Raw genomic sequence first — 26,021 nt, 5'->3', positions numbered from 1 at the left:
TTTCTCACAAGTATTTTTGTTTACTATAAAAATATTTTTACAATGACTGTCAATCAACCGGCAACAAAAAAGTAAATTATAAGTGACACATGACCTGTATATATACATATATATATATATATCTGAAACTGGAATTATAGCAAATTCTGTTTAATTACCAGTGATCTTCAGTAAGTGAAGTGATAATTCGTATTAATACAGGAGAGATATATATCGACAAACTATTGGGTCATCTTCATTACTTCCCTCCTTTACTGTAACTATCTCTCAAGGTAACAGTCCGATTAAAGACGAGCTTTCCCGGAGATGAGTCCTTGTCAACCACAAAGTAGCCTGGGACGCATTGAAACACAATTTAGATCAATCTTTTGTAAATTCTTTCATTTTATTATTAATTACTACAATATTAAAATGGATTATTCCCATTGAAGATAAATTCGACTACGTCAAAAAAATAGCAATTAGAATCACTATAATCAAGTGTTAATAGTTCAGAGTAATATATACATGTGTGTGTTTGTGTCATTTTTATTATTGAGATAGGTTGGAGGGTTAAGGAATTCACCTAGTCTTTCAAACTGAAATCTGTCTCCAATAGCAGCGTTTCTCAGTGAAGGTACAGCATATGCATCGGTTACGACGACTTTAGATTGGGGGTTCAAATCACCAAGCCAATTATCAAGTTCAGCAGGGTTCTGTTGCCATTACAAGCAATTTGAGTTTTGAGCAAGTTTTGGGGAACATCACGTAGAATGAAGAGAAAAAGGTTCATACCTCAGAAATGAAGAGTTTGTCAAATAATCGGACTTCGACCTTAAGTGGATTAACCCCCGGTGAAGATTCTGAGACCCAGTGTAGAACCCCCTGAAGATCAGAATATTAGAGTAATCTGAGAAAATTCGAGGATCGAAAAGTTGCCAAAGCTGAATGCAAGATTTGGTTACCTTTGGCTTTGTTTTCTTTAATGGGTCATACTCAGCACGGATTTCTAGAATAGTCTCGTTGTCGGCGCCTAAGATTACTTCCGTGCACTTAATAGGAAACGCATATCTATATCAGAGAAGCAGCACATGTTAGTTTTACGTGCAAATTTTGCAAAATGCATGGAGAAGCAATTTAAAATTATAGGCACCTCAAGAGGACAGATTTGCCAGGAGCAAGTCCATAGTAATCTTTAGAATCTTTCATCCGGAAATCAGATTGCTCAATGTAGACAACCTTAGAAAAGGGGACCTTGACAAAATGCGGAAAGGAGAAACTATAATCAGCAATGAAATTATAGTAGTTATAGCCTAAAAAAGTTGCATGACATCCAAAAATGATTCAACCAACCACCATAGAAATAGCATAAAGTATTCGTATCAATAAACTAGGCTAATCGAAATTAATATATAAGAACCAATAAAAGCAAATAAGGTACATGTTCAAAATTGTGGCAACCCGAATGCATTCACACCTTATAAAACGAGGATGCATCATCAGCTGGAGCATCAGGCCATTTCTTCGCATCAAGGTCCATTATAGAGGCATCCATGTTTGTAATGACAACCTGAAATACAGGAACGAGTGGAATATTATAATTCTATATGCAAATGTTATATGCTGCATGCCATTAAAGCCGAGCAGCAAGTACAGACTATCTGCTCACAAATGAAAGTCTGTAATGCATGGCACAGACCTTCAGTGGATTTAACACAACCATTGTACGAGCTGCTGTTTTGTTTAGTTCCTCCCTGATATGGTACTCTAGGCGGTCTAGACGTATCATACTACAGTCACTGCAACAAAAATTTATCAATCATCAGAGGAGATGGAAAGAAGTATTGTGAACCTGAAGCTTACAGTAAAAGAAATCAAACCTTCTAGTTATTCCAATTCCTCGAACAAAAGCATTTATGGAACTTGCAGTTACCCCTCTACGCCGCAATCCAGCAAGAGTCATAAGACGAGGATCATCCCAACCATCAACCCACTTTTCTGTTACAAGACGATTTAACTGCAGCAAAATGTAGCTAGCGAGTCATTTTTTAATGACGAGGAGCACATGAAATTGAAACATTACTCCTGAGCTTTCCCAACCTTCATCTCACCTTACGCTTTGACATCACCGTGTTGGTAATATTCAATCTTGAATATTCCCATACATAAGGCTGATAAAGGCCAAGTGCATCTAATAACCAGTAGTATGATGCTCGACGTGTTTCAAATTCAAGTGTACACAGCTGCATCGAACAATTAACCTCAAATGATTAAGGAAAATATTTCAACAGTATACTACCTCTTATGGCATGCACCAATATGTTTACCCAATCTTAGGAAACAGGAATCAGGAGAAAAGCAGAAATGTTGGTCTATATTTAGTGATGTTTTGAAATGTGAATGTATAGATGGTTTCATTTAAGAGGGAGACAATCATAATATAGATGTCTTTTCATGTGAGTTGTGCCTGATTGTTGGTGTCTCATCGAGTCCATATTATTATGTTGTTACTATATCAACGTGATTATTGAGAAACATATATATTTATAGTGTGCTAAGATATATATATATATAAAAGTTTAATAAATTGACAATTATATTATGTATGTATAGTCATTTTCAGGGAAAGGTCCAGATCTATTTAGGAAATAAAACTTAAAATGTTTGATCTTAGTTCTGGGGGAATGAAGACACCCACCCAAGACAACACCAAACATTGCCTTAGGCCTTACAAATTCAGAGAAAAGCTGTAAGAAATCATTATCAAAGAAAAGGAAACCCTCGTTATCCTGAAAATCCTTTTAACATTAAAAAGAAAAACTATACAGCAGAAAGAGAGGTTCTCCAAAAAAGTTGAAAGAATATGAAATCAGAAACTACTTCAACACGACGTACCGAATGAGTAACATTTTCAAGGGAGTCAACAGTGCAATGAGCATAATCATAACTTGGGTAGATGCACCACTTGTCTCCTGCGTGTGGATGAGGCGTGAACTGGAAATGGATAGCAAGCAAAGAAACCAGTTAACTCTATTGAGTTTGTGGGTCATAGGTGTTCATGTTCAAACACTTACCTTGATGCGGTAAGCAATGAGGTCATACATATTGAAATTATCACTCTGCATGTCCTGCTTCATCCGTAGTGTTGCTTTGCCTTCTTCGATCATTCCCCGTTTCATGTCATCAAACAATTTTAGAGATTCTTCAATTGGTCTATCTCTCCAGGGACTGTTCATCTTCTTTTCTCTGTATTCTTTTATCTCATCAGGTGTCTGCATTAAACAGCAAAAATTTTAAGTCACAAAAGAAAGAAAGAAAGAACTCACCTGCTTACTGAAAATTTCATTTTCAACAGTTAAAACCACTTCCAATGCATTAAAACTATTAACTAGCCCAAGAATGGCTCAGTATGACGTAAAATTTAATGATAAAACACGAAAGTTTATAGGAATCCAGTGAAGAAATTGATATAAGTGTTCTGCAAGAACCACCTGGTGATCAACATATGCATGACCTCGTCGTATAAGTTCCACTGCTAGCTCATAGAGTTCTTGGAAATAATTGCTAGTATAGGTGATCTAAAGAATTGCAGATATATTAGAAGCTGCAAAATAAGCAATTAACCACTTAGAAGAAAATTATACCTTAAAGGGCTCCCACCCCATCCATCCAACAATTTCTTCAATGTGATCAATATATTCTTTTTTTTCAGCTTCTGGATTGGTATCATCATACCTGTATATGAGAACTAATTTAAGACGACAAGGGGACTTATTCATCTTTGCCAGTTCAACAAAACAACACAAGTCAAAAGATGGGCGGAGAAACTACACAACAAAAGTTGTTCATACTGATTCTGGCGAAAAGAATGATCATATGATGATCTGAAGTCACTTTCAGATGCATGTCAATTGTTAAATTCTTTACGAAATCGTGGGCAATGACCCACATTGACCAATTTTCCTATTTAAACATAACAAAACTGCCTTTCTGTCATCGACCACAAAAAATTGAAGGAGATCTTTGTTCCTCTTGGCTTGAGTCATGCTATCTATATTTCTTCTCAATGGGCAGTTTACGAACCATCATCTCAAACAACTGATTCTGATGAAGTGCATTGTTACTCAGAAAACATTATGAAAGGGGAAAATATTCTAACTGGATTCATAAAGGCCTCACGGTAACATGAATAATATAAACCAGAACATCATTTCATAAAAGGCTCTAAGAAAGAGGGAAGTTTAGAAGCATTCCTGACCTCAGGTAGCAGCATCCACCTCTCTCTTTTGCCAGGCCAAAGTCCACAAACATAGCCTACAAATTGACATACCAGATAATGAAGAAGAACTAAAGGTCCAAAAACTTACAACCTCACAGATTAATTATGGTATATAGTCACCTTGGCGTGACCGATATGCAGATATCCATTTGGCTCAGGAGGAAACCGGGTAAAAACTTTTCCTCCAGTGACCTTCAAGTGTTTATCAAGTATTTCCTTTGAATTGCAAGCCCTCAACACAGGACGATCACTGAAATATATTTCTGTATGAACCTGGAAATCAGCAAGCATAGATGAGAATAAGTTGAAATTAATTTTCATGTATGGTAATAAGTGGCAAAGAGGACACCATAAGCATCTGAAGCTTCAAACTTTAGCTTGAAACAAAAGGCAATGTTGAAAATGTGTTGACATCAAAGACCAATTATAATAGCATATGATGATATACCATCTGCATATTGTCAAGAGTAAATAAAATGTATGATGCCATAGGACTCCAGTTTGATGCCAAAAGTTTATTATTCCAATTTTGTATTTTTTCCATCTTTCGAAAAACTACAGACACTGGACAACTTTTAGCTTCAATCTCATCACATCATTGATTTAATGTTTACCTTCAAAAATCTAGGAAATGAAGGTTCAACTTATAAAGTAAAACTTGTTCAGTAACGCATACATACAACAGATACACAGAAGACAAACAAATTAGTATTAGCTACCTTAAAGTTCTCATCTGGCGAAGGAAATATTGAAAATGGATTAATTTCTTCTTCAGATGGTTTTGGTGGAGCTGTCTCTTCAATAATAAACTTATCCTGGCACATGGAAACACAGGTGAATGACCATAGACCATAAACTAAAATTTGTAAAATATGCATTCAGCTGAAGAACCAAAGAGCACAAAAACTGCAGTCCGTCATATGAATCTGGTAAAAATATGCCAACTAGAAGAGACTGAAAGACGTATAACTACCTATTCGAAGTAACTATAATAGCAGACCATCCGATTATGTGCAAAATTGAAGTCCAGACGTCCAAAGAACACCAATAGAGAATTCAACAATACTGCATTTCAAGAAAAAAAAATTCTGTATTACTTCATTCTCCTCACCTCTGTTTTGGCTGGCTTCTCCTTTTTCTTTTTAGTGGGCTTCTCGTTGTCTGCAGCCGTTCTTTCACCAAGTAGCTCATACAATTTTTTATCAATAATTTGCTGGTGCCAAAAAGTGAACAAGTTGGCAATTAACAAGAAGGAAAATGAAGATAAATATTCAATTCATTTTGCATCTCTTAAGGAGAGCGGGAAGCAGTTTATGCAGATGTTGGCAATCAGTACCTTGACAATCTTTGGATCTGCCCACGGCTGCTTCTTTCTCACATAACCAAACAGCTCACCAACTGTATCCAACATTGTTAATCAAAGAGAATCCTCGTCGTCATAAAAAAAATAGGAAGAAAATCAAAAGAACGAGACATTTTATTGCATTTGAATACTAACAAGGCATAAAAATTTCCAAAATGTCCACCCCAAATTACATAAAGCCTACATACAATGAACAAAAGCAAATGTTTATCGATCTCCTGTGTTTGTGAAGTATATTTATGTTACAGTATCCATAGTACAAGCCTTATAAGTTAATAAGATGCAAAGCCAAACAAAGTTCCAAGTAAAGCTAATAAATTGCGCATTGTAGGCATTAAGTCTTAAATAAACCAACAAGGTTTCCATTAGAGTATCAAGCCTTGAAGATATAGGTCCTGTCTACTTCGAGATTATTGGTAAAGTTTATGCTGTGGTAAGAACTTGATTTCTGGGATATAACTGACTGCAACTCTTTCTCCTCATATGGCAGAAAATGTCCATTATTTAACTAAAGCACCTCTTCTTAAGCATATTATGGACAATGGAGGTCAAGAGATTACATATATCAATCAAGATGCATATCCACTACAGAATACAGCAATCTGCTGGATGATATTATAAGGGCCCCAAGATAAGATTGTTTGTTTGTTCCAATTTGGCTACCTGGCCAATATGGTCATCATAAGGTGTGGGATATCACCAACAATTCCAAGAAGACCGACTACCTGAACCATTTCTTTAACAGAGCATGAAAAAAGACGAACACACAAGTAAAAAAGTTTAGATATTCTTCTCCTTCAAATTTTTAGCCGTCCCTCCTGGAACTGTGACATCGAGGGCCATGCAGCTGTAAACAACACTATATTAAAGTAGGCAACATAGAAAGATGATATCAATATGACAGCACTCAACAAGATATCTGCTAGTCAAGCTAACTACCTAAGCATAATAATGCCAATGACAGACCAGCTGCATACTGATTGACTCGGCAAGATCCTTAGTTTCTTGCCCAGCTTATGAATAGATTTGTAAAGACAATATCTCATGAATTGCTATTAGTACTTATTACCAGAAATTTTGTTTTGGCCAAATTAACCGTCATCATCGTCAAACTAATTAAAAACTTATATCCTTTTTAACTCTTTTCCACCCTATGAAAATGTAAACCTACCGTTTGTTCGATAGCGCTGCTCCACAATGATAGCTTTGTTCTCTTCAAAAATCTCATCAACTGCATTTTCAATATCTTCCAAAGAAACCTCAATCCCTATTAACAAACCAAAAGAAATTAGATTATTTCTTATATGAAAACAGTGGGTAAACAAAATTTCTGCATGCTTGGAATAAGGCACCAAACAGACAATTTTAAAAATGCTGCAATAACCAAAATCTCAGTATAACTCAAAATATTCACTTCTTCAAAATGCATCAGTAGCAGTTATTGTTGTGTCATACCAACACCACATGCAGCTTCAAAACCGACAACGCTCAAGTTATCAGAGGCAGTAGCAGCAACAAATGAAAAGGCAGCTTCCAGTTGAGCAGGAGTCTTAATCTGTGCCAATAACAAATGATCATCAAAGTGTTTTACAAGTTCATAAAAGGAACACGACTGAAAAGCAACTAACAGGCATGAACATATAGAAAATTAATTGAGATTCAAACCTTTGATGAAACAATATATTTAACCAATGTAGGTCGATGCACAAGAGCATTAGCAGGGAATTTTGTAGCGACCTGCCAAGGAAAGAAGTATCATACTTCCATTCAACAACTCATAAGAAAAACGAGCATCAGTCCTGATTTAGTGTATACAGTAGATTCAACTTAAAGATGTTTCAAATTTTAAGAATAATAAACAGCTATGCAACACTAAAAGATATCACACAGCCTAAATGAATGAATTCATACAGAGAATGTCTTGGAACTATTTCCAGTATTGCACGAGTTAAAAATGAATAAGGTCTCTAGCTTTCTCTTTCCAAATAGAATAAAACAAACAAGAAAAAGATAATGCGTAGAGTGAAGCACCAGAACGCTACAATAGAAGTGCGTATGACCAAAAACAGGTATATCTGTTACAAAGAATCAACTTACTGTGTAAAGTAGATTTCCAACTGTCCGATCACAACCATCAGTTACGGCAGCCTGAAATACGCGGCATTGAAGATGAACTATGTAACAAGCAACTTCGACTTTTACAAAGTCACAAATGTTCAAAGCTTCAATCCAATATCATTTTAAATTGAGACAAATTGCAAAATAATCAAAAGAATTTAACAATGACAAGGGAAATGGAGAACCAGTTCATTAGATTTTTCCCATTTTCACACTTAGGCAATTTATACCATCATTGTAGATGTCCAACTGATAAAACATAGAGAAAGTAGATTTACTGATCCAATCAGCCCCGTAATCAATCCATAAGAGCATGCGTGTGTCTTTTCAGATAAAGTTGGTTCCTCACCTCAATATGAAACAAAAGAGGGCAGAAGTTTAAACTCAAAAACAAAAGAGAAAAAAGTTAATCAGACATAACAATTTTACATTAACTTTTGAAATTCGATTTCACATTAATTTAACACAAAAATCTACAAAAACCAAAATGCAAAAACTTAAAAGACTAGAAAATATTACAAATCATCGACCAATTCATGCTTAAAGATCAAATAAAATTTACCCAACTCTATTTCTGTTTTCTTCCTTTTTTGGGTTCTAAGTTTCCCAGCAATCCATTAAAAAACAACAAACTTGAACAATAAATTAACAAAAACCAACATGCATAAAAAGTAAATCACAGAACATAACTACACAAACGAACATGCAAAAATACTTACCTCGTGAATGACGGCTGTGAGATTAGCAGTGACCTTACTATTAGCAACAGTGTTTTTTGCAGTCCTTTCATCTAAACCAATCTTAAGAAACAAATCCAAGGGCTTGTCGCCGCCACTCTCACTCTCGTTCTTCCCCGCCATCTTTTTCTTGTGCAATTAATTTTTGCTTTATTGAAAATATAACCGAAAATATACAAGCAAAATTATTTATTACAGTGTAAGAATGTGAGTGTTAATGGGTGGTAAAACCTTCGCGGGTTCAAAACTTGGGAGATTCTGCTGCTGGAGTTCCCTTTTGGGACAAAGGATTTCGGCTTGGGAATCAACTCAAGGGTCAGAAATAGAATAGGAAAGATCTTCAATATATCAATCAAGAATTCAAAAATAAGATATTCTTTAGCGTGGAAGAAGAGATGGGTGATGGGTCAATGAGAGAGTTGATAGGCCTACCGTTTGATTTTAGACACTATTGGGCCGATTCATCATGCTGGACCGGTAAACCCAATCACACGAATCACTTTCCTTGAGTAGAACCTGCCTCTTTTGTGTTGGCCCAACACGAAATTTAAATGTTGTTTAATTACATTAAGATGTTCATTACACAATAAAAAATTACTATTGGCTACAATAATAATGGATTTAGTTAAAAATTATGATAGAAAACTATTATCAGCAATGACTGAATAAAATCGATACAAAAAACTAGTTCTTCCACTATGAAATAATTATTTACCACAGCTAAAAGTTATGGTAATAAAATAATGTTTTAGCCACCATTGTGAAAATCGGCCAATAATTATTGTACGAGCGTTGTCAATAACCATTTATTGTGGCTCTTTATTATTAACCATCACAATTATCTATAATTAAATGAAATATTTCTTGTAATGTTATATCCATGAAGGTATATGCTCTAGTTTTGGTCCTTCTCCCAATTCCCACAACAGTTTCAGGTTTGTGTCTGTGTTTTGATTTTGATTTTTCTTAATCTGTACCTTTTTCCTTTGCTAGTTAGATGGTGCTATTTTTGGATTTGTTTTAGTAGATTTGACTTTTTCAGTTGTGCATTTTGGGTATACGGTATAGTTTAGATGATTCTGATGTATGCTCCACAAATGCACTACTGTTAACTCTGTATTTCTTGTTTCTCCTTTCAGTAGATTGTCATGAACAGTGTATATTTTAGTGGAACATGTGTTTTCAGCTATAGTAGACTAGTTTAGAGAAACTCTTGGTATTCAATTTTGAAATTTTTCTACGTTTCATGTTGCAAAATCTGAAGTTAAATTACTAGCACCATTTGAGCCTTTGATAATAAATGTATACTGATAAGAGCACAACAATGCAGAGATGTCACTGAAGCAGATGCGAAAAATGATGAACATGTATTTCTTGTTTTGCCTGCATATGAATCTGTATGTGAGCTGAAAATTCTCACTCAAATCTACTGCATTTCCTATTTTATTGATCTGATTGGTAGTGCCTGATGAAGCCTATGGCCTCATATTCTCTTGGGACAATGTTTGTCGTAAAGCTTTGAATTATAATCATCTACTCCTTTGGCTTCAATTATCCTGTGGTAGCTAAAAGTCTTTTTTCTTGTAATGAATATATATTAGAGTAAGAACTATGAAAACAATTTTGCGTATAATCTTCTCAAAATAATGCTTCCAAGTAGTGGAGAATACTTGTCAGAGTTGCATCAAGAATCATATTCCATCGTATTAAGGATTTCAACTAGATTTGGATCGAGATCAATGACGATCTAATGATATCTCACTAAACTTCTCTATCTAAAGCCTTGTCCTATAAAAAGATGCGATCTCTCCCATAATCCTCAAACCGCAACACATACCGTTAAACTTGTTTGGGTGGCCCCGAATTAGAATCACTGTTGTCTAAATTGGATTTAGGTTATAAGGTAATCGCAATTGCTAGATTTCGCAACAATTAATGCATGCTTTCCAAATGGGGTGCAACTCTTATTTATAGGGATCAATTGCTTAGAATTGTATGGATCCATGTGCCTGAAGCCCTTAAATAGAGAGAGCATAAATAATTGTCGTTTCAAGTTGCTGGGTCGGATCGGATAAGAGCACGTCTGATTTAAGTAAAAACGCAAGGATCTTCTTCCTGCTTGGTAATTTTAGCCTTTCTCAAGAAAAAATGCATCTTCTAGGAGATTTTACCAAACAACCCCCATAACGACCATATAAGTAAGTTTCTTGTATAATATACTTGAGAATAGTAATTTAAAATAAAAAAAAAATAATACTTTCTTAAGAATACACCAATAACAAGTCCACAGTTTCTTAAATTTTCAATTCTAGGATGGGTGGACATGGAAGAGCACTACATATGTGTAACATTTCATTTGTGACAGATTATGAGTATTGATTAGATAAGAAGAGGATAAAATGAAGATGTAATTATGTAGGTTGGGTATATATAACGTGGAGTGGAAGATCGTAATTCATGATATGCAGGCTTGCAGGCATATATATATATATATATAGGTAAGCAGAATATGGTTGGATCTAAATGGACAAACTCTGAGTAGCTAGTTATACAAGTTGAAACTCCCCCGCCGATGTCGGGGCCGAGATATTCTTGTACATTACCCCTTCCCTTGTGTAGACAAAAGGACATACGATGAATTAATGAGTTAGCAAAATTCAAAAAACTCCTCCTCCTCGTCTGTGTCAGTTGGGTGTCAGCAGAAAAAGAGAAAATGCGATTGGAGGGGTCGGGTAACATGACACAGCTCTGCTGCTTAGGAATGATTGAAAAATCCAGGAGGAGGATAGAGATGTACAAGTTCCTGTATCCTCCTACCCCTAATCCACGTGGGATGCCACCAACTTTCTTCGCTGCTCTTTCTTGGGTGATAATTGTTGGATTACGTGGTCGTTTTAGGACTAATTAATATCGTCATTAAGTAAAGTAGATTTAAGAGCATGGCTTTTTCTTTTTTTGTTATTTTGTAAATAAAATGTGATGCCAAAAATGCCCAAAAAAATTGGTGAAATAATTAAAATAATAATAAAATAACAAACCAAAATGTGAGGTGGCTGCTATTAACCCAAATTATTATTTATTATTTCAGACATCTAACATGTTTATATGAAGTTGATACATGTAGGTACGAGCTCCGTCATTCTCATTTTGCACCAAAATATAAAGCATATTATCAAACAAAATAAAAAATTACGTATTCTTGTATGAATTCTTTTTTTTCGACTTTATCAATGAACTAACACGAAATAAGTACCGTCGATATTTGAACATGTAGCGACATCCTCCTACATCATTTATTGACTGTACAATGACTTAAAATCTACAAATTAATAATTAGGCAAGATCAAAAGTTGGCACTAAACTTTAATGATCTAATTGATTATTGCAACTATCTATCTGGCTCTCAGTATTATCTATACTAGCTACATGTGTGTTCATGAAATGGTTTCAACATCATATACTACCTTCATGAGCTACGAAAATTTTCATTATTAGAAAACATTTTTATTTAAATCAAGTTTAGTTGAACCAAATTAATTATAAAATAGGTGTGATACACTTGCTATGTAATTGGTTACTTTTTCTGAATTGAATATTAATTACACAATAAATATATTAAACTTGTCATATAAATAATTATGATCCGATCAAATTCAATTTAAATTAAAATTTTCCTTTTCACCAGACACGGAAGAGTAAAAAAGGGGCATATGTCTGTTTTCAAACCAAACTGATTTCAAGTGCTCTATGAGCACCAAATGGCTAGGTACAATGATACTATATGTTTCTTGGGACATCATTATCATACTCCAACAAAACTACATACCACATTTCTGTATTTTACATCTTATTTCTTCCACCGCCTATTATTTGTGATACCATAAATGAATGTTTGGGACTAGCTATGTACTGGTCTCTTTTTTCCAATATAATTATGGTCATATTTCTATAATTATCCTGAGAATAATAACTCTTGAAATTTTTTAGAATTAAGAAATTGGAAGAATTATAATCGTCAATCAAACATTAATTAGCTATAAAGACGGTTTTACGGTATATATAATCGAATTAAATTTATAAATATTGATAATTAAAGTCTCAATGTATATTTCTTTACAAAAAACAATAAGGAATAATTGCACCACCATCGGGAAAATAACATTTTCAATCCTATAAGTTAGACCCGTTTTACTTTTGATCCCATTCATTACGTAATTTGTACTTTTAGTACCATAACTCACAAAAATTAACACTTTTGGTCCTTATCCATGTTTTTGTCTACAATTTAACTTTGTAGCTCACGTGCCTAACATGTGATGGTTAAGTATTTTTTGTTGTAGAGCAAATTGGTTTGTTTTCCAGCTTGGGACCATTTCGAAAAAAATATAACTACATTTGAGGGGAAAAAAAATAATCTTGAAGGAAATTAGGATAAAAAACATAGCGATTTCTCTTTTTTCTCATAAAAATTGGATCCCATTCTTCCCACATTTCTATAAGATTGAAGTCAAGTAGAAGCAACACAAAAAATCATATTTTCTACAAGTGAATCAAGTAGGCCAAATGAAGCACTCATATGCTACTATTAAAAAATGGCCAATCTTTCCTCTAACAAAAAGTACTTGACTGCAACATGCTAGGCACGTGACCTACATCGTTAAATTGCAGATGAAAAAGTGCATGAGGACAAAAATGCTAATTTTTGTAAGTTATGGGACTAAAAGTGCTAATCTCATAATGAAGAGGACCAAAACTGATATGGGCATAACTTGTGGGACTAAAAATACTATATTCCCTCCACCATCTCCTAAGATTTGGTATAATACCATATAAACACCGTGTGGTTTGAAAAATTATAGTGACGTTTGTTTCTATCTAACAAAAACTGTCTAACATATAAAAAAGTTAAATAAAAATATATATTTGTCCCTAATTGAATTACAAACTTATACATGTCAAATAAATTCTTTTCTTACTAAACTACCCTCGTACAACTAATGCATGTGAATAGGTACATTTTAACCTTAAAGGGGTAATTTGGTCAAAATAATAATAAATCAATCGGAGCAAATATACATTTTTATTTAATTTTTTTTTCTGATGCTAGCAAATTTTATGAATTTTACTAACAGATAGATCTATATGTTGGATGAAAACAAACGTCTAGATATTAGGTATAAATTTTCAAATTACATGAGTCATACGTAATTACTCAAAATCTCAAGAAGAGCAGTATAATTAATTCAAATTTATAGCATGATTATTCTGATTATTCTTATTGCGATTGAAGCAAAGATCCAAAATTATGCAAGAAAGGTTCGTGAACAATGATGAAGATGGAAGTTGAGAAAAGATCAAAATGGAAGCAAAGGAAACAGCTATCAGAGCATTCTCGAAGAAGGATGAGACCAAATACATTCATTTCGAAACAACCAAAAAGAAAGCGAGTAACCTTTGTAAAGTGTTAATTCCATTTTGCCGATGCATCACTTAACCCTCTTTTATTTTTATTTTCTTTTTGTTAAAAAAATAACATTTACTTAATCACCACTTCAAATTTCACCCCTAGGTCTAAAACAAAGAGAGATAGAGGGGGAAAAAACCCATGTTAGATTATTCAATTGTTCATAAAAAAAAAAAAACTATATTATGAGATGACAATCTTTTATTTTAGTAATTACATTAGGAATATTTGATGGAAAAATGATTTGAATTTATCAATATTCAAATCATTCTTCGTGGATTATAAAATTAATGCATTCTCAAATTTACATATGAAAATAAAAATATTTATTAAAAATTAAAAAAAATATTATTAATATATTCTGCACGAGCATGCACTAAATTGGTATCAATAAAAATTCAACATGATTTTTACTGTTACTTAAATGGGTAAAGAAAATAATTATTTTTGTGTGGCATGGAGCATGAATGAATATGACTTTCTTGTTTATATGACACCAGAAGAAAAATAAGAATTTTGTCATTTATTAACAAAAACCACCCAATTCACCCACATACTTAAATTCGAATGCGTCCTATAAGAAATTTTGAACCCACACCGAATGAGACTGTAGAGTATCCTATGTTATGTTGCCTCTTATCCGTGGCAAAGGTGATGTCTGAACCAGATTTCCGGGCGGCTGCCGCCAAATTTCGTATTATTGAGTTTCACTTTCAGTCCCATACTCTCTACAAATTTATTAATCACTCTCACTCTCACTCTCACTCTCACTCTCACTCTCACATACACACACTCAATTGAAGAGTAGGTAGAGATCTCTAAGGGGGAGATCCTTGTGATAGGCTTTCGGTGCGTAAATTCAATCGTATTCATTCTTTTCCTCAGTAAATTGACACAAACAAAACGTCAATCTCAATGTTCCTTCTCGGCCAAACAACCACCAACGTACTTTTCTTCCTAAAAGCAAAAGCTGATTCTCATTCCCAGATAAACACAATTATCTTTCCTTTCTCCTCTTTTTGACTTCCATTTTCTAATCCCCACTCCCCATTTTACTTTCTTCTGCTTAATTTTTCTTGAACCTTGTCACCCAATCTAATTTACTCTCTCTCTCTCTCTCTTTCTCTCTCTCTCTATATATATATATACACTCTTGTTGCTTGCTTGTTCAATTCTTGCAACATTGGGGCACAATGGCAGTTGATGTGTACTCAGACATTTCAAGTCCAGTGGTGAGTCCAAGAATCTCGTTTTCTCACGACCTCAGAGAATTCGACATTGTTCCCGTAGAATCCCACCATTCCTCGACAGATGCATTCATCGACTTCGATTTCTGCATTGACCACGGCCTCTCCCGAGAAATTTCTTCAGCCGATGAGCTCTTCGCCGATGGCAAAATCCTGCCCGGCGAGATCAAGAAAACCACCCCACCAAAACAAACTCACCAACTCGACCCGATTCCAACCCCTTCCGAGGCCCGGAAACCCGTCGAATTCGCAAACGACAGCACCAAGAAAAAGAGGTTGATAGAGTTCTTGTCCAGCAGCTTCGACGATGCTGATGAAGAACAGGAGAAACCGTCGGCAAAACCATTCTGGCAATTCAGAAGGAGCAGCAGCGTCAACTGTGACAACGGCAGGGGAAACGGGTTGCTCCGGACTTTACAGTTTCTGAGCCGGAGCAACTCGACGGGTTCGGTTCCTAACCCGAAACCACCTGGATTCCCTAAAGCTATGCAGAAGCAGCATTCACTGAAAGAAGCGTCGACAAATCGATCAAATCCTACGGTTCCGTCGTTTTACAAATACTGTCCGTATAATTCGGCGAACCCTTCTTTGAGGAAGAGCGGCAGCAGATCGTATGGCAACGGTGTCCGAATTAGTCCAGTTTTGAACATTCCTCCCACTTATATTGCCAAAGGTACTGTAAGTTTATTCGGGATTGGCTCCTTGTTCTGTACTAAAAAATCCAAGAAGAAGAGAAAATAGCCCTTCAAATTACATACATAGATGTTCATCTTTCTGTACAGTTTAATTGATAGTTTTGCTTATGTTCTTCTTCCTGTTGATTATTCTGAAGAGAACTCTAAACCTGGAATACTCATTCCTGGTTATTACTACATTTGTAAAATTGAAAGTTACAAATAGAGTCTGTCATCAACAGCATGTCGATGCAGTTGGAATTTGAAAACGGCGTAACTTTTTAGTCCGGAATAATCAGTTTCTCATTTTTTTTTTAAATTTTAATTTCTCTTTTTCAAGTATTTGGTCAAGTGGCATAATTGCATGTATGGCTGGCATTTGTTCTTATTTGAATTCTTTTTTTAGGTTAGTTGGAAATTGGTTGGTTGGGTGAGAATGCTTAAATTCAAGTCAGTTTTGTTCTATAGCAGCAGATCAAGACAGGAGTTGAATTGGATCCAAAGGAAAAAATCTTAAAATATGTACCAATTAATGATTGAATGTCCATCTTAAGACACTTTACAAATGAACTGCTCTTCACAACAACTCCACATACTATGAACATGCCTTAGATCTTGAATCTGTAAGAAAAAAGATATATAATTCTAGTATTAATTAGTTAATCATATACACTGCTTCAAAGTGCTGTGTCACCCTAGCTAGTCTTCTTCATCTCACTAATTTTGTTGCCAATTCTGTAATAACAGTTGATCCCACTTGTTCATAAAGGACCCTCCTTCCTTTCTTTCCTAATAATTGCAAATGCAATATTATCGTGTTACCAATTTGCATTAATGAATACTAAGAGGGCTATTAAATTAGAGAAATTAGTGTTTGTAACATTAACTAAGGCATCCAACGCAACTCGTTTAAGTTCAAATCAACCACGACCCAACCCTGGTTTCTTAATTTGTACGTACTAGTATTTCTAACACACTCCATGTACGTGTCTGAATTTTTTAAAATATTGCACTAATGCAATCACCAACATGAAGTGATTGCAGTCTCAAAAGATATTACAAGTCGAACTGAGTTACATTCGCCCAAATCGAGGATGATGCTTGTAACAAATGCCGCCAATAGTCAAATTCCCACCAAAAAACGAAAATGCCTAATCAAAGATCCCAGAATTTGAAATAGTTTAAATTTGGAAATCGTCATTTAATAACAAAACCAAACATTTGCTGAGCCCAAGAGGAGGCCCATCGTCAGGCCCATGTAAGTAGATCACTATCTTTCGTAGTCAAGTCCAGATCACCTCTTGATGACCAAACTTTTTTGAATTAATATGGAATAACAGAATCGCTACATTTTATTATAATTTATTAACTAAAACAAGAAAAGGAATTAAATTAAGTGTTTGGGGAAGTAGTAACATTGTTAATTTATCATTTCCTCACCTCTGGTCCTAATTTTGGTCAACTTTGACGGTCCCGCCGGTACGTAAACCACCTTATTATTATTGTTATTATTTTTTATAATTACACTTTTCTTTTCTTATGTTTGGTGTTATTATACGTAAATTTTTTGTAATTTAAAAAATTACATCTAACACCTTTGAAGTTTACTTTCGTCTAATAAATAAGCTCTTAATTAATCAAAATTCATTAAATTTACTGATATTAACAAAAAAAAATCTATATTTACCTCTGATTAACCTATTACTGATTTATTTTAGGTTGAATAAATCCTTTTATGATCATACTACCTTTATACGTCTTCACGTTAATGCATGTAAGGAAATATATTTTCACTGTTATAAGAGTAGTTTAATCTAAAAAAAAAATATTTAACCTGCAATAAATCAGTAATAAGTTAATCGAAGTTAAATACCAATTTTCATTCATTTCTTCTTTTTGTTAATATCAACAAGTCCAGTAAATTTTTACTAAGAAATGAACTTATTTGTTAGATTAAAGCAAACCTCAGGAGTGCTAAGTGTAATTTTCTAAACTACAAAGGATCTACAGGAATTACAATAAATTTCAGGGGAGAAAGTGTAATTATTCTTATTTTTCTTTTAGTAGGTGTATTATAATGATCTCATAAACTTTAATTATTAACAATTATTATAACTAAAATAATACCCTAATATTTGATAAAATTAAAAAAAATTGGGTGGGGGCCTAAAATTGTAATTTTTCTAAAAAAATTATAAATAAATTAGATGAGGTCGATGAAAAATTTTAAAAATTATATAAATTTTCTTTATCTATTTAATCCATAATAAACTTTTATAAAAATTTAAGAAATAAATGAGACCATAATATATTGTCTGTAAGGTTATTTTGATCAATTTACTATAAATATTGAATAAACATTAACGGATTTGACTAGTTGTTGAACAATCATTAAAATTAAAGGGATATTGATAATTTTTTAAACAACGGATATTACTTATAATTATGTTAAACACTCACAGGAGCTTGTCGTAATTTATCCTAAAAAATATCACATGTTGATTGAATTTGAATGCATGACCTCATTATTATGGAGCATCACTTTGCTAATTAGATTAAATCTCATTAGCAAACCACCTTGCTTCTTTTTTTTAAGTGAATCGATTATAATTCTATCATTATTTTAGTAATCAATTATTAATATTATATATTTGTAACTGACTAATAATCACTACTAAAATAAATTAATAATTATTATTAAAATAAATCAAAAAATTTATACATTTTTCAAACTATGACTTTATAATCATGAAACCTCAATTTCGGCGTAACTTTATTTGCACGCCACCTTGCTTTTCCCCCCAAATTGCTATTACAAAAAATTCGATATTTCTTAAATTGACTACATACCCCAACCATGATATAAAAACTGATAACAAGTCAAATTAATACAGCTTCTAAATTGTTCCCTCCAATTTCAGTTGTCTTGTGTTCACACTTGGCTTTTCCCCATTTTTTTTAAATAAAAAAAATAAATTATTATTTATTAAATAAATCAATTAAAATCCTTAATATAAAATATCTATATCGAAGAACAATCAATAATTATAACAATCATATATACTAATCATTAATATTAGATAACAACACATATTATTTTAAAATAGAAAAACACCTATTATTAAAATAGAATAACATTTTACTAGTTGATGTGATTCAAACTTGTGACTTTAAAGTTATAGGACCTCAATTTCGTCAATTTAACTAAGCCTTATCGGCTGTTTAGACCTACCCTAGCCACCAAGAGTTGTGTTGATTAGATTGTTTCTGCAAATAAATTTTAGAATATCAATTCACAACTTATATACGTCAAAAAAATCATCTCAAACAAACTAGAATTCAATCTTCTTTTTCTCTTTGCTATTTTCTAATGAGATGAAATATCAAGCAATCAGATTATTCAATTCGACCGATTTAGAGTATCAGCTACCACTATTTACACTTATAAATTAGACAAAATATTTAAATGTAGAATTAAATATAAATCCATGGCCTCGAAATCTTATTAAAACCTCAACTTTGCCTTTTGATTCTTGAAATATACTTTATAAGGCCATCATTATTGTCATTAACAACAAATTTGGCATCCCGAACAAATATATTAAAGCATATTTACGTGTTAATAATAATAGGTGCAATCCAATTAAAATTACACAATGGATAAACATGACTTGCAAAACAAATGCGTAGAAGCATGAAATAGTATAGGAAAAGGGTCAAAACGTGCAGATATGATGAACGTCCTAGGATCGGTGAATAACTCTCGATCCCAAGAATTGAAGCCATGGGGCTCATCAAGAAATAATCACCGAAAGTTCTGTATGAAAATGCCAATGCACATAACAACAACAGATCGATAAGCATCATCACCTTCAACAATGAACTTGTGTGGAAATATCAGTTCTTGTAACTTAAGTGCAATCAAGGCGAGCCCACGAGGAGGTCCGATCAAACGGACATCAACAGTATGGCAGCACGATTTCTCGTTTCTGATCTTGATTTCAGAATCCAGATGAAACAAGATCAATGAAGAAGTGATATGGAAATAGTTTTCCAATCAAAGAAGAGAAACTGGATGAAAGGTGTTTCGTCACTCTCTTTTGCTATTTCAATATCGAAATCACAGCACATAACTCTCAGTAAAGCAGAACATTCCAAGGATCAGAAAGCAGGAATACTTTATCAGCACCAGAAAGAACCATCCGCGGTTGCGCCAGTCACCAAACACTTAGAAGTGGCGACCAAATGTTTAAGAGGGTTTCCCGTTTTTTTTTTTGTTTGTTGGAAAATGCTTCAAGTTTAAGTTTCAAGATTAATGAAAATTATTTAGTCACTGGATTCTCATCCAAATTAGAGACGCAAAATGCAGAAGCAATGGAAATGAGTTCAGGAGAAGGACGAATGCTGATCGACAAAAATGAAATTACAAAAGCACAAACTAGTTCCATATCCCAATTTCTGATGCAACATTAACCAAATCAAGGGAGAAGAGACGAATGTATATGCATTGCACAGAAGATTATACTACCAGTTTCCATCATCAGTCTTCTGATGACTGAAAACAGAGAAGTCCCATAACCAAACATGTTGCAGAAATCATTTTCAGCAAATTTCTGAGAAATCCTGTAGTAGACCGGAGGCCTTTAACTTAATGACTAAAATCAGCAGAAGAAGAATTGCACAAATTGAGGTCATCACCAGTTTATAGCCAAGAAACGCATGTTCGCTAAGGTCACAAAGCACCAAGCAGATAATGAGCAGAAAAACAATGGGTTCTAATCAATAGTAAAAACACTAAGAACTGCTATTAGTTAGGAAAAAGAATTATGAACTTGGATATCAAGAAGCATAGTGTTCTGTAGCAAAAGAAGAAAGAAAACCTCCCACCAACTTTTCCACTATGTTGACTTTATTCCCATGAACTAAAACATATATATGAACAATTATAATCAGGAAACAAAACAAAAATTAGCATTCCCCAAGCAACTAAGCCTTTTTCTTATACACCACAGTTTACCAGAGGAAATTTCAACACTTCCCTGAAATTCCAAATTCACAGTGCTGGTGCAATGTGCCACACTAACTCAGTCCATCCTTCACAATTAACCATTTCTCAAAAGCAAAAAGAAGGCCGCTTTCAACTTCACAGAAACTGCAAATTACACCAGCAATTCAAAACTTAGCTCCAGGGGAACAAAGATTATACACCGCCATGGAAGAGATAGCAACAAATATGAAAAAATCAAGAGAGAAAAGTTCACCTTTCTTGTCATGGAGCAGCTTCATTAACTTTATACATATCTGCTGTAACTTCAGTCAGCCACAATCCTGGAAATAGGGTCTGCCGGGAAATCCAAGAAAGAAACGAGAAGAGAATCAATGGGACAGTGGTTTACACAAAATCAAAGGAAGAAATAGAACTCAAATCTCAGAATGAGGGGATGTAATTGCAAACAAGAATTTAATTAAATCAGGATTTGAGTTTCCGAATGCCTACATCTAATTGTTTTTGAACAATCTTAGCTCTCTTCTTCGGTCTGCGCGGCGGCCTGTGACCAACCATGGCGAAGAAATCCTCTTCGATTTCTCTTTTTGCAAGCGGCACTGAAAACTTCGCCCGTTCCCTTTTTTCCCCACTCGCCGCCATCCCGCTGCCTTCACTCCTATGCATCGGCGGCTTGTGGGCTGTCACCGCAGCCGAATTGGGTCTCGGCACATCAAGCCTCAAAATCTTGTTGCCGCCTGCATCGTTCCCCCCACCGACGGCAGGGGCGCCACAGTTTTTACCGGAGACGAACCCACTCACCGGCGTCTTACACGCAGCTCGCCTCGTCCTCAAGTTCCATGGACGGTAAGTCTCGCCTTCCGCTGGCGGCGGCGGCGGAGGCGGCGGCTGAGGCAGAAGCTGCTGGGAAACAGAAACCTTACCTTCCTCAAGTCCATCCTTAAAAATCGCGTCTTTCATTTTATCCGCCGCCGTCTGGAGATCGAACATCACTTTCTCTCTCATAGCGGCAATCCCATCATCATCGTCATCGCTGAATCTCCGACCACCGTCCGTCGCCGGCGGCGGAGTAGGACCCACTTTGGGAGATCCATGCACAAACTCAGGAGACGAGTCTTTATCTCTTTCTCTGTCTCTATCTCTGGTGGTGCGGCGCTGTTGGATTGGATGTTGGTGATGGTGTTGGTGGTGATGATCAGAAGAACCGGAATTATTGGTTGTGAATCGTTGAAGGGGCGAGATTTGGCCGTTGGAGTTGACCTTCATGCAACGGAGAAATCGCTGATTCCCCCACCGCAAACCACACGGCATCGTGAAATTGTGCAACGCCTTCGATCTTTCTGTCCCCATAGCCATTAGCCTTTCATTCACAGTGAAGGGCCAGAGCTCGCCGCTGCGTTATTCTTGAATGGGGGCAGAGAGAGAATTAGAATTGGAGAAGAAATGGATGAAGAAGCAGAAAAGAGAAGAGAAGGGTTTGTTCGCTGTGTTTTTTGTTTTTCTCTCTTTCTGTGTTGTTTGGTTCTGATTATGGGAAAATCGCCGGGAAGGGGAACCTGCGAGCATTTTATACGGAGGTGGAGGGGTGTTTCCGACTTTTTAATCCTTCGGGGCCTCCTCTTCTTAACGTTCGGGTTTAATTTTGATTTGGGTGTGCTAGGTTGCGCCTGGGGGGAAGCTGCGCACATTTTCATCTCGCCTACTACCCAACGAGTTGTAAATCACGACTTTCACTTATAAGTCCCTTCGCCCCGTACATAATGCGATTTTAGTTTTCTAGTTGGCGATGCCTTTTCTCTCAAAAGACGACGTCGTCTGGTGGTGCTTAATCTTCCTTTTTGTTTTTGGGTTTCAGGAGTGACGTGTTGTGACAGTCAACTGATTGGATATAAAAAAGCTTCGAATTTTTATTTTTTGTTGGGGTAAATTCCCCATTATATATTATTGATCGAAAAAATTTTACTTTTAGTTCCATGCAATAAGTTGTATTATAATTTTTATCGCATAATTATGAGTTTAACATATTTAGTCCCACAAAATAAATATTATAGTATCTTTTGTCCTATAAAATAAAATTGCGATAGATTTGGTCCCATAGGATATAAACAACTGTGCCACAATTTCTACTTTATGGGATCAAATGTGCCACAATCTATATTTTATGGAGCCAAATGTGCCACAATTTTATTCTATGGGATCGAAAATACTACAATTTATCCTTTGAGACTAAATGTGCTAAGTCTACAAATTGTGAGACCAAAAGAGCAACACACTCTATTGTGTGGGACTAAAGTGCAATCTTTCCATTATTGAACACTAACATGCGCAAGGTTCTATAATGCATGAACACGAACACGATGCTACACAAAAAATGTAAAAAAATTAGGACGCAACACGATATTGATACACATACATATTATATATATTTTTATTCTATATTCTCAATTTCTCATAAAATTATATACAATATGAATATATCAAGATAAAATATAAAACAAACATATCTTACATTTGTACTTTTAACCAAATACGACTTCAAAAACATATATAATCAGTTTATATTAAAAGTATACAATAAAAAATTTTAATATTCAAATTAATTAAATCATCATTACCATCTTCAAAATTTTTAGTAATTTCTTCTCAAAACTTTTGGTTTGTGATGAATGAGTTAATTTTTTTTTATTTTTTATTAAGCTCAAAATTCTTTTTTTTTAAAAAAAAATAGCCCAACTTTTTTGAAATTAAAAAAAAAAAATCCAAAACGTGTCCGACACATCAATAGGCATGCATGTCCGCCTCATGTCCTTTTATATTTTAATTTTTAGATATGCCATCCGTGTGTCCGACACGGGTCCGAGGCATGTCGTATCTGACAGTGCATTAGGTAATTTTTTTAGAGTGTCCGTGTATTATAGACAAGATTGTAAATTTAAATCTCATATGAGGTATATATATTTTTTATTTTTAATCACAGAAATGTATTAATTCAATACATGTATTATTTGTTGAGATATTGATATAATTATGTAATTAATGCTTGGATAATAAATTAAGATAGAAATGTGTCTGAAAGGTGTAAATAAATAATAATGAGAGAAATACATTAGAATTTAATCAGGCTAAAATTTGTATTTTAGTTGTGAGACAAAAGGAAAAACAATAGAAATATTAAAAAGAAATTTATAGGAGATCAAACTTGCAAATTTTCATAGCCGTTTTATTAATTAATTTGATTCATACGAAATGAAAATGAAAATTTCTTTTTTATATTATCTCAATTGTAATTTTCCCCTATACTTTGAGATCTGCTGATATATAAAATCTGGTAAATTACGTTCTGTAAATTTTCTAAATGTAGTTGGCAGGAAAGCTAAATATATATGTATGTGATCTCCATAATTACAAAAATGATATTTTATATTGAGAAAACGAATTTAGCCCTTCAACTTATTAAGTTTTTAATGCATGTAGTCATCTAACTATAATATTGACAAATTTAGATCTAATAATTAGATGTATAAACATATTTAATCGCGTATTTTTTTAACGTGACACAATATTTAGTTCTAGTCCTCGCGGATGATTGAAAATTCTTGCCTGAATAGTGCATATGTTAAAATTCTTTCCTGATTTTGTTTGCTGGAAGTGAAAGTGATGAACTATTATTGTTTGAATAAATCGATTACAATCATCAATATCAAATATCTAAATCTAACAATTATCAGCAACTATAACAATTATATATAATTGTCAATATCAAATAACTATATTTAATCAACAACTACTATTAAATTAGAACGACGCATATTATTAAAATAGAATAACATTCCGCTTGTCGGAAGTGTTCGAGCTGATGACTTTAAATTCTTCCATTTCTTCGCCCAACCTAATTCTTCATCCAAATTAACAAAGGCATTAATTTCTTAAATCAAACCCTAAATCTCTTTCAATAACACACAAGCTATAACAAAAGTGTTAATTGTTGCACTGTTATTTTTTAAAATCCTTATTTCATTTCATTCAGAATAGTTGATAGGAGTTGAAGGATGTTCAGAGTAGAGATCTAAATCATGTCCAATTTCAAATATGGTAAGTAACTATTTTTCTAATAACAACATTTTTAGGTATGAATCAATCTCTTTGTTTTAATTAGGCTAGTCGTTATGGCATGTAGTTCCTGTGTGCACATAATAAATAATCTTTTATGCTTTAAAATATATTATAAATAAAAGTGAAATATATTAACCAGTACATTTCATTAATAAAAAGAAAGAATTATCAATTAATATAAATTTTGAAAAATTGAATAAATTAGTTATTTTATCATGAAGGACATTTTTGACTTTACAAAAAATTATTGTGGCTGTATCATTAACAGTCGTTTATGAATATAAAAAGACTTTTCTTTTTATATTAGTATAGATAATGATGGACAACTTAATCTGGGGGAAAATGAACGCTTAAGGACCACTCAGTAATTGGGTTGGATTGAATAAGAGAAGTTATGGCTCAATTGATAAATACTGAAGAAGAATTAGGTTTATGATTGGATTGTGATGAAGATTTAGGATTACGGGAAAGAGGAGAAATCGAGAATTTAGGGATTATTATTCTTTTGAGAACGAGAAAACATACAGTAAGTGTTCTAATCCACATCACATCAGCTTAAATCACGAGTGAACAACATTTATATTTTTTCGATAACTGACCAAGTTCAAAACTACATGTGTCATGCCCAACAAAATACAAAACTAAATGCGTTAAAACGTCTTATTGCATAACTAATTTTTTTAATTCTAGTTACAGGATAAATTATTTTTTTTAATAGAAAATGGGGAAAATAACACCACTATAGTGTTGTTTAAACTACTTTATTTACTTCTTTAATGCTAAAAATGCTCTAATTTGATACACCTAAATAATGACATATATATGTGATCAAATTAAATATATTCAGTTTTAACATTTTGAGAAATAATTCATACATCGTACTTCTTTCTTATTCAGACCAAACAGCATGATACGCTCCTCGGCCTGTTGTTGAAACATTAATATTTTCGTTATATGTTTCATTCGTCCAAAACAAGTCAATTAGCAAAACTTAATGCACAAAAAGCAGAACACTATTTCATCTCTCTCCTCAAAAAAAGAA

The 26,021-nt window shown here is 33.9% G+C and overlaps 3 protein-coding genes across 4 annotated transcripts; 1 reads left to right on the top strand and 2 right to left on the bottom strand.

The window, feature by feature from the left end:
- Positions 1-8,829, bottom strand: LOC105156371 (glutamine--tRNA ligase). 2 transcript variants are annotated; one of them, XM_088878007.1, is made up of 23 exons: positions 8,459-8,829; positions 7,719-7,769; positions 7,287-7,358; positions 7,077-7,176; positions 6,793-6,888; positions 5,595-5,656; positions 5,370-5,471; positions 4,978-5,073; positions 4,379-4,531; positions 4,238-4,293; positions 3,624-3,714; positions 3,471-3,557; positions 3,054-3,251; positions 2,875-2,973; positions 2,091-2,222; positions 1,860-1,996; positions 1,679-1,778; positions 1,457-1,549; positions 1,133-1,233; positions 945-1,050; positions 775-864; positions 566-695; positions 1-333 (listed from the first exon to the last, which is right to left on the bottom strand). In XM_088878007.1, exons 1-23 carry the CDS (start codon positions 8,597-8,599, stop codon positions 239-241), a joined length of 2,388 nt encoding a protein of 795 aa, XP_088734133.1. In that variant the 5' UTR covers positions 8,600-8,829; the 3' UTR covers positions 1-238. The 2 variants fall into 2 exon arrangements, with proteins under 2 accessions (XP_088734133.1, XP_088734134.1); XM_088878008.1 differs by lacking the exon at positions 3,471-3,557.
- Positions 8,830-14,697: 5,868 nt separating this feature from the next.
- Positions 14,698-15,994, top strand: LOC105156370 (uncharacterized). The gene has a single exon (XM_011072484.3). It carries the CDS (start codon positions 15,134-15,136, stop codon positions 15,926-15,928), a length of 795 nt encoding a protein of 264 aa, XP_011070786.3. The 5' UTR covers positions 14,698-15,133; the 3' UTR covers positions 15,929-15,994.
- Positions 15,995-20,672: 4,678 nt separating this feature from the next.
- On the bottom strand, positions 20,673-22,492 carry LOC105156369 (uncharacterized). The gene is made up of 3 exons (XM_011072483.3): positions 21,359-22,492; positions 21,123-21,202; positions 20,673-21,013 (listed from the first exon to the last, which is right to left on the bottom strand). The coding sequence occupies exons 1-2, from the start codon at positions 22,220-22,222 to the stop codon at positions 21,131-21,133; spliced, it is 936 nt and encodes a 311-aa protein (XP_011070785.1). The 5' UTR covers positions 22,223-22,492; the 3' UTR covers positions 20,673-21,013; positions 21,123-21,130.
- Between the last annotated feature and the right edge of the window lie 3,529 nt (positions 22,493-26,021).

This window comes from Sesamum indicum, linkage group LG2 (assembly GCF_026168435.1).
Source record: "Sesamum indicum cultivar Baizhima isolate 11 linkage group LG2, ASM2616843v1, whole genome shotgun sequence".
Classification (NCBI taxonomy): Eukaryota; Viridiplantae; Streptophyta; class Magnoliopsida; order Lamiales; family Pedaliaceae; genus Sesamum; species Sesamum indicum.
Note: the sequence above shows the minus strand (reverse complement) of the source record. Positions and strands in the feature narration are given on the sequence as shown.